General features: G+C 41.0%; 1 protein-coding gene across 1 annotated transcript in view; it reads left to right on the top strand.

Moving 5' to 3' along the window:
- Positions 1-12,575, top strand: part of KIAA1549 (KIAA1549 ortholog) — a 73,703-nt gene extending 61,128 nt beyond the window's left edge. Inside the window, exons 16-19 of the mRNA XM_066319774.1 lie at positions 425-477; positions 3,865-4,010; positions 5,868-6,022; positions 10,772-12,575. Of these exons, the coding sequence (XP_066175871.1) occupies positions 425-477; positions 3,865-4,010; positions 5,868-6,022; positions 10,772-11,026 (609 nt within the window). The 3' untranslated portion in view covers positions 11,027-12,575. The remainder of the gene's footprint in view (positions 1-424; positions 478-3,864; positions 4,011-5,867; positions 6,023-10,771) is intronic.
- Positions 12,576-13,071: the final 496 nt, after the last annotated feature.

The raw sequence follows: 13,071 nt of genomic DNA, 5'->3' as shown, positions 1-13,071 counted from the left end.
TGGAGCACTGAAACACATGGATAACCTTGTAGGTCATCCCAAGTTCTGATGAGTCTGAGCGCTGTGGTCTCTCTGCTGCAGTCTGATGCTGTTTGAGGTCATAAGAGATTTCCAAATGCAAAGCTTGGTTTTTTGCTAAGTAGACACTGGAGCAGCTCTTGATCCTCTGCAAGTGAGGAAAAGTATTTCTGAAAAGTTTTTAAATTCAGACTCTGATCACACAGAAGAGAATGTAGCCCACTGTAGCAGTGATTCCGAGATCATTTTGTGCTCCTTTGTAAAACTGAAGTTCTTAGGGCTTGCCATCCAGTCCTACGTGCAGGCTTAGTGATCCGTGCCGTTCATCCCTTAAAAGGCCGACCATGGGCTTCGAAAGGTGTGAATTTTTATTTTAATTTGGTGGTTTTTTTCATTCTTCTGACAGAGATACATGGAATTTGGAATGACTCCACCAGCAGCATCAGGTCTCCTATCAAGGTAACTTTTTACTGATAAAATTTTCGTTTATTATTTTCCTTGCAATTACTCCAGATTTCTTACTGACACTGGTATATCATTATGCAAAGTGCTGTATAAATGACACAGGAGTCCAGATCCAGTCTGTGTTATTTATTTATGAAGCATAAATGACATATGCATGCTGTATAGAATCCAAGCCTCTGTTTGAAAAAGAGTGTTTCTAGCCTCTCAGTTATCAAGATATCCTTCCAATATTCAGTAAACCATTGAGTCTGAGCTTTTGGAAAGCCTGAAACAGTTACTCAGATGCTTGTAATTCTCCCAATACTCTTGCTTTCATCTTGTTTCTATATCCTCAGGGCAACACTCACTCACAACAGCTTTCATATGACTAACAGATTGATTCTATTTTTAACCAAGCTGAGAATAAATGACAGAGCACAGTGACCCTCACAGAGAAAGTCTGCCTTGCAACCCTATTATTATAAAATTAGGGGAAGAACAAATTTTCCATCTTCTCCTGCTCTCACTGTGGGAGAATTGTGTAAAGGGGAGAAAACAGTTGTCCAGGTGATTGTTAATTTCCCATTTGGTTTGTGTGTTTTAACCCCGTGTGAAGTTGGACACTCGAGTCATGTTACTCACTGGGGTGAGACTTGCTTCACCCTCTCCAAGCTGCTGCAGCCAGGCTGGAAAAATGGTGGCCTTGTGCTGCTCTCTTATTAGTTTCTTAGAGTTCACCATATGAGATGAAATGCCACAGCTCTTTATGTCATTCATAGACTTCACTGAAGTCTTCATTGCCTTGGAGATTCGATGGTAAAATGGCTGTGAAGAACTCTGCTTTATTGTTCTGCATCTTGATTTTGAGACGAGCAAGTAGAAAAGGAGTTTTTAAACATCTTGCTTAGTTCTTGGCTGGAGGTGACAGTTTCAGTGTGAGTGGAGCATACATGAAATGGCACGCTATGACATATGGTATACTCTGTAATTTAGGTTACCTTGAAGATTATGAGCTTTGAAACTGCCAGTGTAAAGCATAAACCAGTTGTTTGTTATTGGGGAGATTTTATCTTTGTTGTCCTGTTACATATTCAGAGAAAACGCAATAAATTAATCATGAAAGTGCTGTAGTCCATATTAATACCCAAGAGCAAGATAGAGTCTTCACAACACATTTTTTTGTTCAAAAGTTTCTCATTCTTTGGCATAGGCAGTCTGAGTTCATGTAAATCACAAAAATTCAAGTGCTGGCTTTGCCAGTGTCAACAGATTAAGTTAACAATCTGCCAAGTCACTGATCTGGACAGAGAGAATTCCTCTAAGTTTTCATTAAAATAGAAAGCTTCCTAAAGCTCATTCCATAGAAGCCAAAGGAAAGGGTTGTCATGGTTGTGCAGTGGAAGTTATTGTAAAGATCTGAAGGTAATGATAAACAAATTGATAGAAGCAGTGCACGAGTTAGAGGAAGGGAAAACGGTGTGATTAGGTGGCATGTGTCAATGTCATAGTCCATTGGGTTAAACATCCAGTGCATGGAATAATAGTTGGGTGAGCATACTGTTCTCTTCTCTGTAATAACACCATCAGCATCTTTAATGGAGTGGAACCGACCTGGGGAAAAAAACTAAATGTGAGAGACCTAGGTCAGGTAACAGCTAGGCAGTCATAAAGACACAACGAACAGCTTTTGCCAGAAAACAGATATTGAATTGTGCAACAGAGATAGATATACTGAGCTAAAGTGGATTAGGGGTGTAAAATTGATTTTTGGAGCGGTATCTCCTGACTTAAATGGCTGGAGATAATTTTGGGGTTTTTTTTTGGATGTGCAAAAATTGAAAACTGAGTTTGTCTGGAAATAGGAAGGAGCACTGGAAAGCCTCTATGATACAGATGCAGAGCTGTGTTCTGGTTTTATACTGTTACATTCATCTTTGACTTTGAAGAGAAGCCACAGCTATCTATTATAAAAAGATTGAGAAGATGAAACCTTATTAAATGTGGACCTTCCAAGTGCAAACACATCAGCAATAAATAATTTATTTCTCATCCTCTGAAAAATTGGCACAAAAATAATACATTGGCAGGAATGTTGAGGAAAATACTTTCTTTAGACAACACCAAGAAATTGTAATAATTCATCAGCTTCAAAATTCCAGCTCGACACTGCAGGCATAAAGGGCCAGATGATCACATCCTTGACTGATTACAGTGATTAACTTAACAGAAGTGATGTTGTTAAACATTACCTACCCATTGAAGCGTTTATTTTAACTAGCCTGTGTGGTTGGAAATGTTTCTTCTGGATCTGCTGAGTGGACAGGTGGGGATTGTACGTGAGGGAAGTAGGGAAATTCTGGCACCTCCACAAGGGGATTGTTACAGCTTGAGGCCCTTAAACCTCCACCGTTTAGTTACACTGCATGCCAAATAGCTGGTACTTTGATTGACAATTACTTGTTTGTGCTTTATTAGGCGATTTATTATGTCAGCTTTCTTTGCTGTCTGGCTGTCATATGAAGGTGGGTAGTTTTCCAAATAAAGCATAAATCAATAATGGTCTGAATCAGATGCAGTCACAGGGTTTTGTGGAAAAACAAAGGGGTGTAAAATTGAAATCTTGAGGAATAGGATACACTGCAGACTGTAGCCTAGGAGGGCTAAGGTGCCATTGTGGTACAAGGCATGGAAAACTCATCCCTAGCTCTCACTTCATGTAGCTCCATGTGCCTGAGCTTGGTTCCTTCTCCCTTTGCTTCGTTTGCACTCACACAGTTAGTAAAGTTAGATGGATTACAGTTTCTGTTGTGAACTCTTTAGCAAACACACAGCAGTGACTGCCAGCACCAGCCTGATGGATAGCAAACATCCGATTCAGTACACACTGCATTTCTTCATATGTGCTAATGACAGCTTTGAGTCATTTCACAAACCCTAAAGAGCACAGTTCTGACAACTTTCTGAAAAGTTACCAGAATACTTCATGAAGTAATAATTGTTCACAAAATGCACATGTAATGCAGTTTATGTTTTGGTTTAGACCAAAAGTGTGTGCCTAGAAACTCTTTGGGTAGAGTCAGTTTTGTTGAGGTAAGCAGCTACATCACTGCTGAAGTCTTACTTTTCTGGTTTTTTTTCATTTAATACACTTTTTTTCCCCAAGGGGAAAACAGGATCTCAAGATCTGTGAACTTATTTTTCTGCATTAAGGAGACTGCAACATGTGAAAAACACTCATGTGAAATTTTGTTAAAACACATTGTTCAGATATAAACGTTTTCCTCGACATTGAAGGTTACAATTCCATTAAAAGGCACGAAGAACTGCTGTACCAGGCCACACCTACGTTACTGTTTCTAATTAGGGATTTCACTGATTTTAATCTTTAATCCTTTTCCACAGGCAGAACTTTGGGCCGGGTTTTCTTCAGCCTGCAGAGTTACTGCATGGAGAGCAGCCACCACCTGAGGTTCAGTATTCCTCCAGAGGGATGTACTCAGAGGAGATGCCATCAGTGGCACGGCCACGACCAGTTGGAAGCACTGCAGGTACCCTTCACTGATGCTGAATGTGCAGAAAAATAACAGATCCTTTCTGTATCTGTTCTTATGCCAAGGTCACCATTAAGATGTCGTTCTCCTTCGGCTGCTCCATGTGATATGTGGTCCTTGTCCTCAATGCCCCCCAAAAAATAATCACAAAGTGAGGTTGATTTTACTTTTCATAGAACCTTGAAGAAAAAAGGAAGTGCTTTGCCCCTTTTTTAGTATTTTACAAGCGCTGGTTATCACAAAGCATATTTTCACAAAACCCTAACCCTATTCTTTAAGAATGAAAAAGAACTTGTTTAGAGATCACATTGTATGCTAACTTTCCATTTCAAACTCCTTCCTTTGTGCTAAATGAACTAATTGATGCATCCCAAATCAGCATGCTAAATAGCAAAAATTTTTAATACTTCTCTATGTCTGTTTCTTATTTCTCATTGTAGAATTGTATGCACTAAAGCAGTATCTCTTAGTTTTAGATTGAATTATTTATTTCTGCTGTCCCACATGAAATTACCTTCACTGATTTGGTTGAGGTAATTTTTATAGCAGTCACCAATGCTATCATGAAGAAGATGGTAACATCACATGGCAGCTAAGCAGCAAACACTTCTAAGAATAAAATATTGTATTGCTACGCAAATGTTGCAGCTAATTTTCTCACAGAGAAATATTTTCTTCCTTGAAAAAGACTGGAAATGTGATCATAAACTTATATCAGAAGCCCAGTTTTGATAGTTGCTCTCATCTCCCTGTAAATATTAGATGAATGAGAATAGGAGGAATGTAGTAACTATTACAGGTTAGTGATGGTTATACTATTCTCTGATTAAATCTATTGTCTAAATGTTCATACGTATTCTGCTTTAAAGTTTGGAGGTACTTGACATATTTAGTTTCTGTGCCTCAGCATAAATACTTGTAAATATTGAACTTCTCAAATACTGGGGGGTTTTAGAAAAAAATAGGAAAGTAATCTAACTGTCCATCACGTAAATCGCACTGTTGTTTTTGTCTTTTCTTCCCCTTTTGTACATACACACAGTTTTATGTATTTTGGGGTTAAACGTGTTTCATTCCTAATGAATAATAAAGTGTTATTAGTAATTTTAAGAACAAAAATAAAAACGACATTTCCCTGTGGGAGCAAATGAACGAAAAAGGAAAGCTGGCACGTTGTTACGTATCTCTTGCAGTTCATGGTGGCAGCTATCCTTGCAGGTGTTTGAAAGCAGCAGGAGGGAGGAGAGGGAAGGAAAGGAGAAAGGAGGAGGTTGGCTTTATCTTGGAAGGAGATACAGTGTGTTCTGACCTTCTCCTTAGTTAAGTACAGCACGGTTTAATGTTTAACCGCAGAGCGGAGCTGAGAGAAGCGCACTCTTACCCAGCGGTGTATTTTATTCCTCAGGATGCAGTTTGCAGAGTTAGGGCCTTGCCTTGCCAGTGTGATGCAAGTCAAGTGTGCCACAGGAGCAAAAGTCTTCTCTTTGCTGCTGAGTAATTGACCTGAAGGCATTGCCAGAGCTTTCAGTAAGCACCCTCTGGAAAGGGCTGGCATGTTTCTGGGATGAAGAGTAGCCCGTGTCAGAGATGCATGTCTCTCAACCTCTTCTTTCAGTGCAGGGCCATGAAATGCCTTGCACTCACATGACCTGCACGAAACGCACATAACTTTTCTGCCTTTATTCCACACTGACAGCCTTCTTTCTGCTGATTTTGATTAACTGCACAGAAACAGAGAGCTCCATTTTCTTCTTGTCTCCTGCTTCCAACGAAGTTTTATGTTATCATGTGTCTGCCCTGCAAACTTGAATGTGTATAAAGATGAAAAACAAAACACCAATATTTGCTTTTAAGGTTCTCAGATACAGCACCTCACTCAGGTGGGAATTGCTAGCAGGATCGGAGGCCAACCAGTGGAGATCCCCTCAGGCAGAGCAGGGCATGGCCAGCCGGGGGGCCCGGGGTGGCCCCAGTGTCGTGGAGAGGATGAATGTGCTAGGCGAGATGCAGTGAGTACTGTTACACATTTGCATCCTTTTCCAAAGTAGTGATATGTTTGGGTATTTATTTTTTTTTTCTTGCGTTACTGTTTAGAACTTTTCTCCCCCCTGGAATACTTTTTAGTTGCTTCTCTGACATTCTTTGCTTTGCTCTTGGAACCCTTGTTAGCTCTTCTGACTTTGCTTGCTGTTCTTTCACCTTTGCTTCTCTAAACGCTTTCTCTCATTTTACCTTAATCTTTTTTTTTTTTTTTTTTTTTCCTTGCTTGAGGCCTTCACCCATTAATTGCAGTTCATCCAGTTCTGCTTCTGAGCTCCAGCAGAGGTGGATACTGCTTTCCATTCCTTCTTCGAAATACACCTCTGTATTTTGAGATCACTGTCATTAGAAAACATGGAATTAAATTGTCCCAGGCTACCATCCTATTTTGTCTGCATAAAGTTCTTTTATCTTCTATATCCGTGCTAAGAGCAGGAGTCAGGGCGGCAGAACAACATAACGTTAGAGGTGTTTGTAAACGGGTTACTTTCCTGCCCTAGGCCAGCAGGATGTGGGAGATGAACACATGCTCGTTCACCGGCGCTGCCCATGGTGATTTCATGTTCTCAGCGTGCTTCTAGAGGTTGGCATTTCTGCTTCAACCAGCTGGGTGAGGGTGAAGGTGGTGTCTGGCCTTGCCAGGACAGAGACACTTGCCTGCCACCAGTCCCTCTTTGGTGTACTTGTGTCCTGGAGCAGACTGACCTGTGACAGGTTCATTGCAGTACTCTCGAGAGTGACGACTTTTGCTTCCTCTTTCGCTTCGTAGTTTAAACTATCTTTTTCTGGCTTCTTCCTTGAAGAAAGAAGGCAGGATCTCCTCCTTTTGCACATTTAAGAAGTGTTCACACTACTTTAAGTCAGTAGTGTTCACAGTGTTTGAAGTTGCTTTGCAGTATTGCGTGACCATGCCATAGCTTTGCAGAAAAGAAACGCAGCAACATGGGCTTATCTTCAGATTTTGGTGCAGGTGAGCTGCCTCCACTCCAGATAACCTCAAGAGGAGCAGCATAAGGTTTTTTGAGAGCTGGGTGCACTATTTGATGCTGTTCAAAACTTTAACTGTCCAAGCCAAAAGATTTATTTCCTTAATTTAATGTGCTTTCCTTGCTTGAAACTGTGGCATTTGAATGCGAGATCATAATTTCAGTTTACATCAAAAAGAGGACTGGCATGAGAGATCTTAGTGTCTCGAGTTTCATTTTCAGAGACATCTCTGGGTTACCATTTGTTGACCTTTCTTTACATTTGTTTCTCTTTTCTGAAAATGGCTTTTCTAGATCTGTGGATGTGTTCTTGTTCAGGTCATTTAAATCCAGGCTGGTTTTTCTTCTGGTTCATCTCAGTTTAAAGATTTCCTCGGCTTTGACAGAATGTTTTGCTCACTGGTTGCTGCAGTTCATGTTTTACTGCAATATGACTTTTTTTTCAGTTTGTTATTAAAAACAGGCAAAAGGAGGAGATCATGAACTAAAACTTATTGGAATTTGATGTCATCTAGTTATAGGAGAGCTCACATATTTCCTGAACTTCCTTTTTCCTGTGAGCAGGTTTGGTTGTTTTGGGGTTTTTTTTGGGTTTTTTAAAGGATTCTTCCTGTTGAAAAAAAAAAAACAAAAACAAAACAAACCAACCCTTGGTCTTGTAGCTTTCTGTAGTTAAATAATTACCTTCACAGTTTGCATTTTTTTGCTAGGACAGAGCTCTAAATTTGTCTTTCCTCGTTTTGGCAATGGGGCTTTACCTAATGACGGTCAAGTTCCTTACACTGCACTATTCAACTGATCCTGTACAAACCTTGTCTTACTGTTCCCTCACTCTGAGCAAGTTTCTAAAATTAAACTCTGCATTTCAGAAGACTGAAATCTAGAGCATTCTTCTTGCCCACGAGCTGGAGAGGGATCTGCACTTGTCTTCCTGCAGTAGCACTTTTCCTAACAGTATCCTCAGCCCTTTATTCCTGATTTCCTGCAGGAGTATGACCTCTCACTTGTACCTCCTGGCCCTAAGCCAGTGTGCAGGGTACCAAAAATGCACCTTAATTCTTCACCCAGAAGGCCCAGGGCAGCCAGAAGGACAGCATTTCCTTAGCTGACACAAAATACAACCCTGAGCAGCAGAACAAATGAAGTCTGGCTTCTTACAGATGGATTCGGTGTCTTGTGTATCTCCACCACCTGGCATCACCTCCTACCCATCTACAGTCCCCTGTGGCTTTCCACTGTTCTCCCAAGCCTTCCTCCAGGTTTCCACTGTTTCCCCAAGGATACTCCTCGCCTTTCATTCTATTTTTCTGCTCAGCTGCCCACTCTAGTGTCTGTAAAAAAAAAATAATCTCACCAAACTTGGTCAAGTCCCTGAGACAGGCCCTGTGAGATGCGTGCTGGCTGAGAGATCCAGCAGAGCACAGCCTGAGTTGACCTTTCTGCTGCTCAGAAATGGATTCATTAATAACAAATCAGGTTAAAACAAATCAGGTTGTGTCTAATTAGCTACCTGGTTTTGTGAAATTTATGTATCTGTTCACAAACATGCATATACACATATGTATCTGTGTATATATTTATACATCTCATTCAGTTGAAATTGGCCTGAGTTCAGCAGGTATTGAATGGAGATGAACAAATTTACACTTTTGTCTCATAAATCTTCATTCCTTAAGAAGGAAGATTCAATAGATATTTTTGCCAATTATCTCATACCGCTGTTAATTACCCAGAAGTTTTTAGATAAAAATATAAAATGTATAGATATTATATAGAACTATATATTTTTGCATATATAATGTTATATATCTTTGTGTGTTTCTGTTGGCAAAGAAGTTTAAAAAAAAAACAGCAAAAATTATTTCAGCCTTTTTGCTCCTTTTATTTTGCTTTTGAAATTTTACAGGCTTTTTAAATTCTGACGCTATATGTGAAATCACAGAAACACACCCTTTTCTTTTTCTGAGATGCTTACGAAAGCCTTGATAAACTTAGTGTGAAAAACAGCCACTGTGGTCATCATACTCCCTAACTTCCTTTGATAAACCATTCTTATGCTGTGTGAGACAGGAGCTGAATCCACAGTGCATTTTTAATGTGAAAGTAACCTGAACATCATTTAGGCTGCTCTTAAGACTCATGTATCAAGGAGTGTTTCCTTTTAATAGTTTTTATGTCATCTCTCCTCTAGAAACCCACAGAGTACTTGTCAGGTTTGCCAACTCCAGACTGCACATATGAATTAGTTTCAGGTTTCACTGCCAGATGAATAATTCTGAAAAGCAAGAGACCCATTCATTCCTTTCTGATTCTGAAATCACCTCTCTTTTGTAAGAAATGAGGCAGAATGTTACTTGAAAAACCTTTACCTATCAGTCTTCTATTAAAGCCTCTTTCCCCCTTAATATGTCTCCCAAAATTAGCTGTGTAAAGGAGGAGTGCTGTGAGCGAGCTACACAAGACACTCAGAATCTATAATTAATTCTGCTTTATACAAAATGGCTCAAATGTTGCTCATTTGCATTGTGAGAGATGTTAAGAAACTTGCTGCCATGGCTTTTTGTGTTCCCTGCACACCACTGTTGCTGTAGGTCCCCCATATCCCTTGCAGGCTCTGCTTTGTGATGTCTTCCCCTGGCTCCCAAATCCTCTCCTAGCTGACCTTGCTGTCCTTTCTTCCCCCATCAGGCTGCTCTCTCTGCTACTCCTTAAGGCTTGTCCCCAGAGAAAGGTAGTGCTCACTGACTTGTAGCTGTGGTGTGACTCTGCTGCTCTCCCTGAGAGGGGATTTTGTTGCTTTGCTCCCACACGTGCGTTCCAGTCCTCCGTGTCCAGTGTTTTCTTCAGGCTGTCTCCCAGCCTTCAGCAGCAGGAGGCAAGAGGAAACACTTCGCTTCGGAGTTGTCAGCTGGAGTCTAGATTTTCAAAATGTTCAAAATCTTGTTTGTGTCCGTTCTGGGAGTTGGTGCAGTCACCCAGTGTACTGTAAATCCATGCTTTGTTTTAGTGTAAGCAATTGTCTTGCAGAAAGACAGGCCATAAACTCAGACTAATGTTCTCTGTCGCTCTTGTTTTGTTGGGAAATGTCTGTTACTGAACAAGGGCAGAAGTAACCCCTTCCTGCCCTGAAACAATGATTGTCCCTAAGCTGGGATAGCCTTTCTGAGATATTTTCAGAGTGGGGAAAAAATCTAATCTTTCAAGTCCATGTAGTTTTCTTCTGGTGCTTCTTCTGTTGACAGTGTTTTCTTGGGCACTGCTCAGTCTCAGGGTCCTCAAAAGTATCCAGTCTGAATAGGCAAAGCAGGCAGAAAAAGGGAAGGTGGAAATAGTAGTATCTCTGCTTATAAATAAAATGGAGAAATGACAGCCAGGAAAAAAGTGATTTTCCTGGTGTCTTTTAGGAAGTTGATGGAAGTGGATGGTAAGAGAAGCCAATTCTGTTGATTTCTGGTCCTGTGGGGTTTCTCCCCTCCTCCTTCCATTTCAGTTCCTAAACACACTGTAGATTGGAAAAGGGGTCTCTGAGCTTGAGGCAGTCCAACAGTTTTGTGTACTCTCGTTTTGTGCTCCATAAGAGACATCACTCATTCATGAAACAGAACTGTTGCAGCAGATAGAAGCATCTCCATGTTGCTTCCCCCCCTGCTCTTTGCCTTTTTGCTTTCTCGTCTTTTCTGGGATGATCACGTTTATTCAGAAAGCGCAATAACGGTTTCTCCCTTTTTCCAGACGCATATGCATGGACACCAAGAATATTCCTCCTCACCAGTATTCCAGATGCCGAGGACTTCGGCCAGGCAGCCCTCAGCACCTCCTGCTCAGCTTCCACACAACAGCCTTCAGGGCCAGGGCCTTTGCTACACCACCAGTTCCACTGAGGACCTCCAGCCAGGTCACTCGTCAGCCTCTCTTATCAAAGCAATTAGAGAAGAGCTTCTGCGGCTTTCTCAGAAACAGACAACAGTGCAGAACTTCCACAGTTGATTTGGCATCCCACTGCAAATCTGCCAGCTATCTGCTTCCTATGGAAGCAAAGACTTAGAGGAAATCAGCGATGTTGTTCTCACAAAGGAAGAAACTTCCACAACTCTTGTTGACAGCACTCTGGAAAAATCAAAAAAAAGGCAGCAAAATGAGACTAGTAAGAAGAGATGGGGGACAAACAAGGAAAATCATCGGTGTCATCGCAAGTAATATTAATTAATCTGCTAATATTACGGTGCTCCTCTTCTCTCCTTACCCTCATTTGGGCTAACACGGAAATAAAACTTTAGGTCAAGTACTCAGTACTCCAGCAACAACAACGACAAAAAAGACAGGAACAATCTCCGAGAATAATGGATTCCTTTTTCTAAAGAAGTATGTGAAGTTTTGAATGAACTGAGATGACATTTTACAAGACGTTACAATTATTCTTATCTCTCCAGTGCTTATGGGGACCTGGTTTGTGTTGCTGTTCTGCAGGATTACAAACCGTATCAACTCAAAGGTCTTGAAGGTCCAATCTCACCTAATAATCACTTTGGTTGTCAGGAGCAATGGGACTACTTAGAATAAAAGTCTTTATGAGTTACTTGTATCAAACTGGAATGATAATTGTTACAGCTCTGTGGTTCTGAATGGAGCTACCCTCTGCACTCTTCCTTGTTTTCCTTCTGGTGCTGAAGCTTCAAGTGTTCCTTCATCTTCAATGTTTGCAAAGTGAAACATTGGCCTTGTATAATTAAGAAAATATTTGTAGACTCATTCAGGCTGGAAAAACAAAGCAAAGCATCCAAACAGAAAGGGCTTGGTATCTAATTTGTTTAAAAATTATTGAAAACTGGAAAGGAAATTCTCAGCCGCAGTTGAATTTGGGGAAATATGTGTGTATATCTTTTAAAAAAACATATTTGCATACTAAATGCTCTTGCAAGACCAGCGATAAACTATTGCCACTCTGTAGTTTGCTTTGTGGACAGAAACCAATCCAGCCTGACTGGTACAGGGTCACCAGCATTATGTTATAAATTGATGTCCTAAATCATTGCTTATGTTTGGATCTGAATAATTTTAGTGGAAGTCAGTGACAGTTTAGAGCATTAACATAGGCTTAGATTTGCAGTTTTGAGGCAGTTTCTATATTTATACTTGTTTCCACTGTCCCATTGGACAAAGGGTAAGCATTATTCCCATGGTAAGAGTGGTGCGTGCCATGGAACTGTTTGTTGCTGGGTTTTTTTCAGAGTTTTAATTTAAAATGAGCTACGAATTTACTAATATTGGCCATTGCATAACTGTAACTGGCATAATGCATACGGACATTTTGCTTAAGCCACGATGGGTCGAAGTGTTTCCATTCTTGGGTCAGAGTGAACTAAAGGTACTAAACCAGCACTGAGATGGAGGGCAGGCTCAGTGTGGGTGAGGCTTGGGAGCCCTACCTTAGGGCAATGGACAGCAGAAGAATTAGGTGCTACTACAGTGTAGATGTCTCAAACACGGGCAAATGGTCGTGATCAAGGGTCTAAGGAGCAGAGATCTGCCCGAGAGAGCACTGGGGAGAGGCTGCATGTGCCTCACTCACTGGGGCAGAAATGGCAGTGGGGAGGTACAGGTGTGTAACCCTGGTGTGGTGTGGTGGTCTTTGGCTATCTGCTCCTGGCTGCAGTGCACAGTTCAGTATCAGCAACAGGACTGAGTCCGACTGAAATGAAAACAGTGGTGGAAGTGGTCACCTCTGTACCTTACTCGTGAAGTGTGTACATCATACTCGTGGCCCAAACCAAAACCTCAGTTGCTCGCTGATGTGGAAAAAAAGGTATTACGTTTCCCTCTTTACTAGGAAGCTCAGTTGTTTTTCTGTTTACCTATGATCATCAATATGCTGTATGAAACTGCTTTGAGGGACTTGGAGTAATGAAGAAGTGTCAATTAATTTCCAGTTCCCTGGCCTATGTCTAAGGCCCTCATGGGCACCAGTTGAGGTTTGAAAGGAATCAGAACACCAGCACAGTTGTAACAGCAGTACCAACAGGTCATTATGATTT

Source organism: Sylvia atricapilla, chromosome 5 (genome assembly GCF_009819655.1).
Source record: "Sylvia atricapilla isolate bSylAtr1 chromosome 5, bSylAtr1.pri, whole genome shotgun sequence".
In the NCBI taxonomy this organism is placed as follows: Eukaryota; Metazoa; Chordata; class Aves; order Passeriformes; family Sylviidae; genus Sylvia; species Sylvia atricapilla.
The sequence above is the reverse complement of the archived record's forward strand: the minus strand, read 5'-3'. Positions and strand labels throughout refer to the sequence as shown.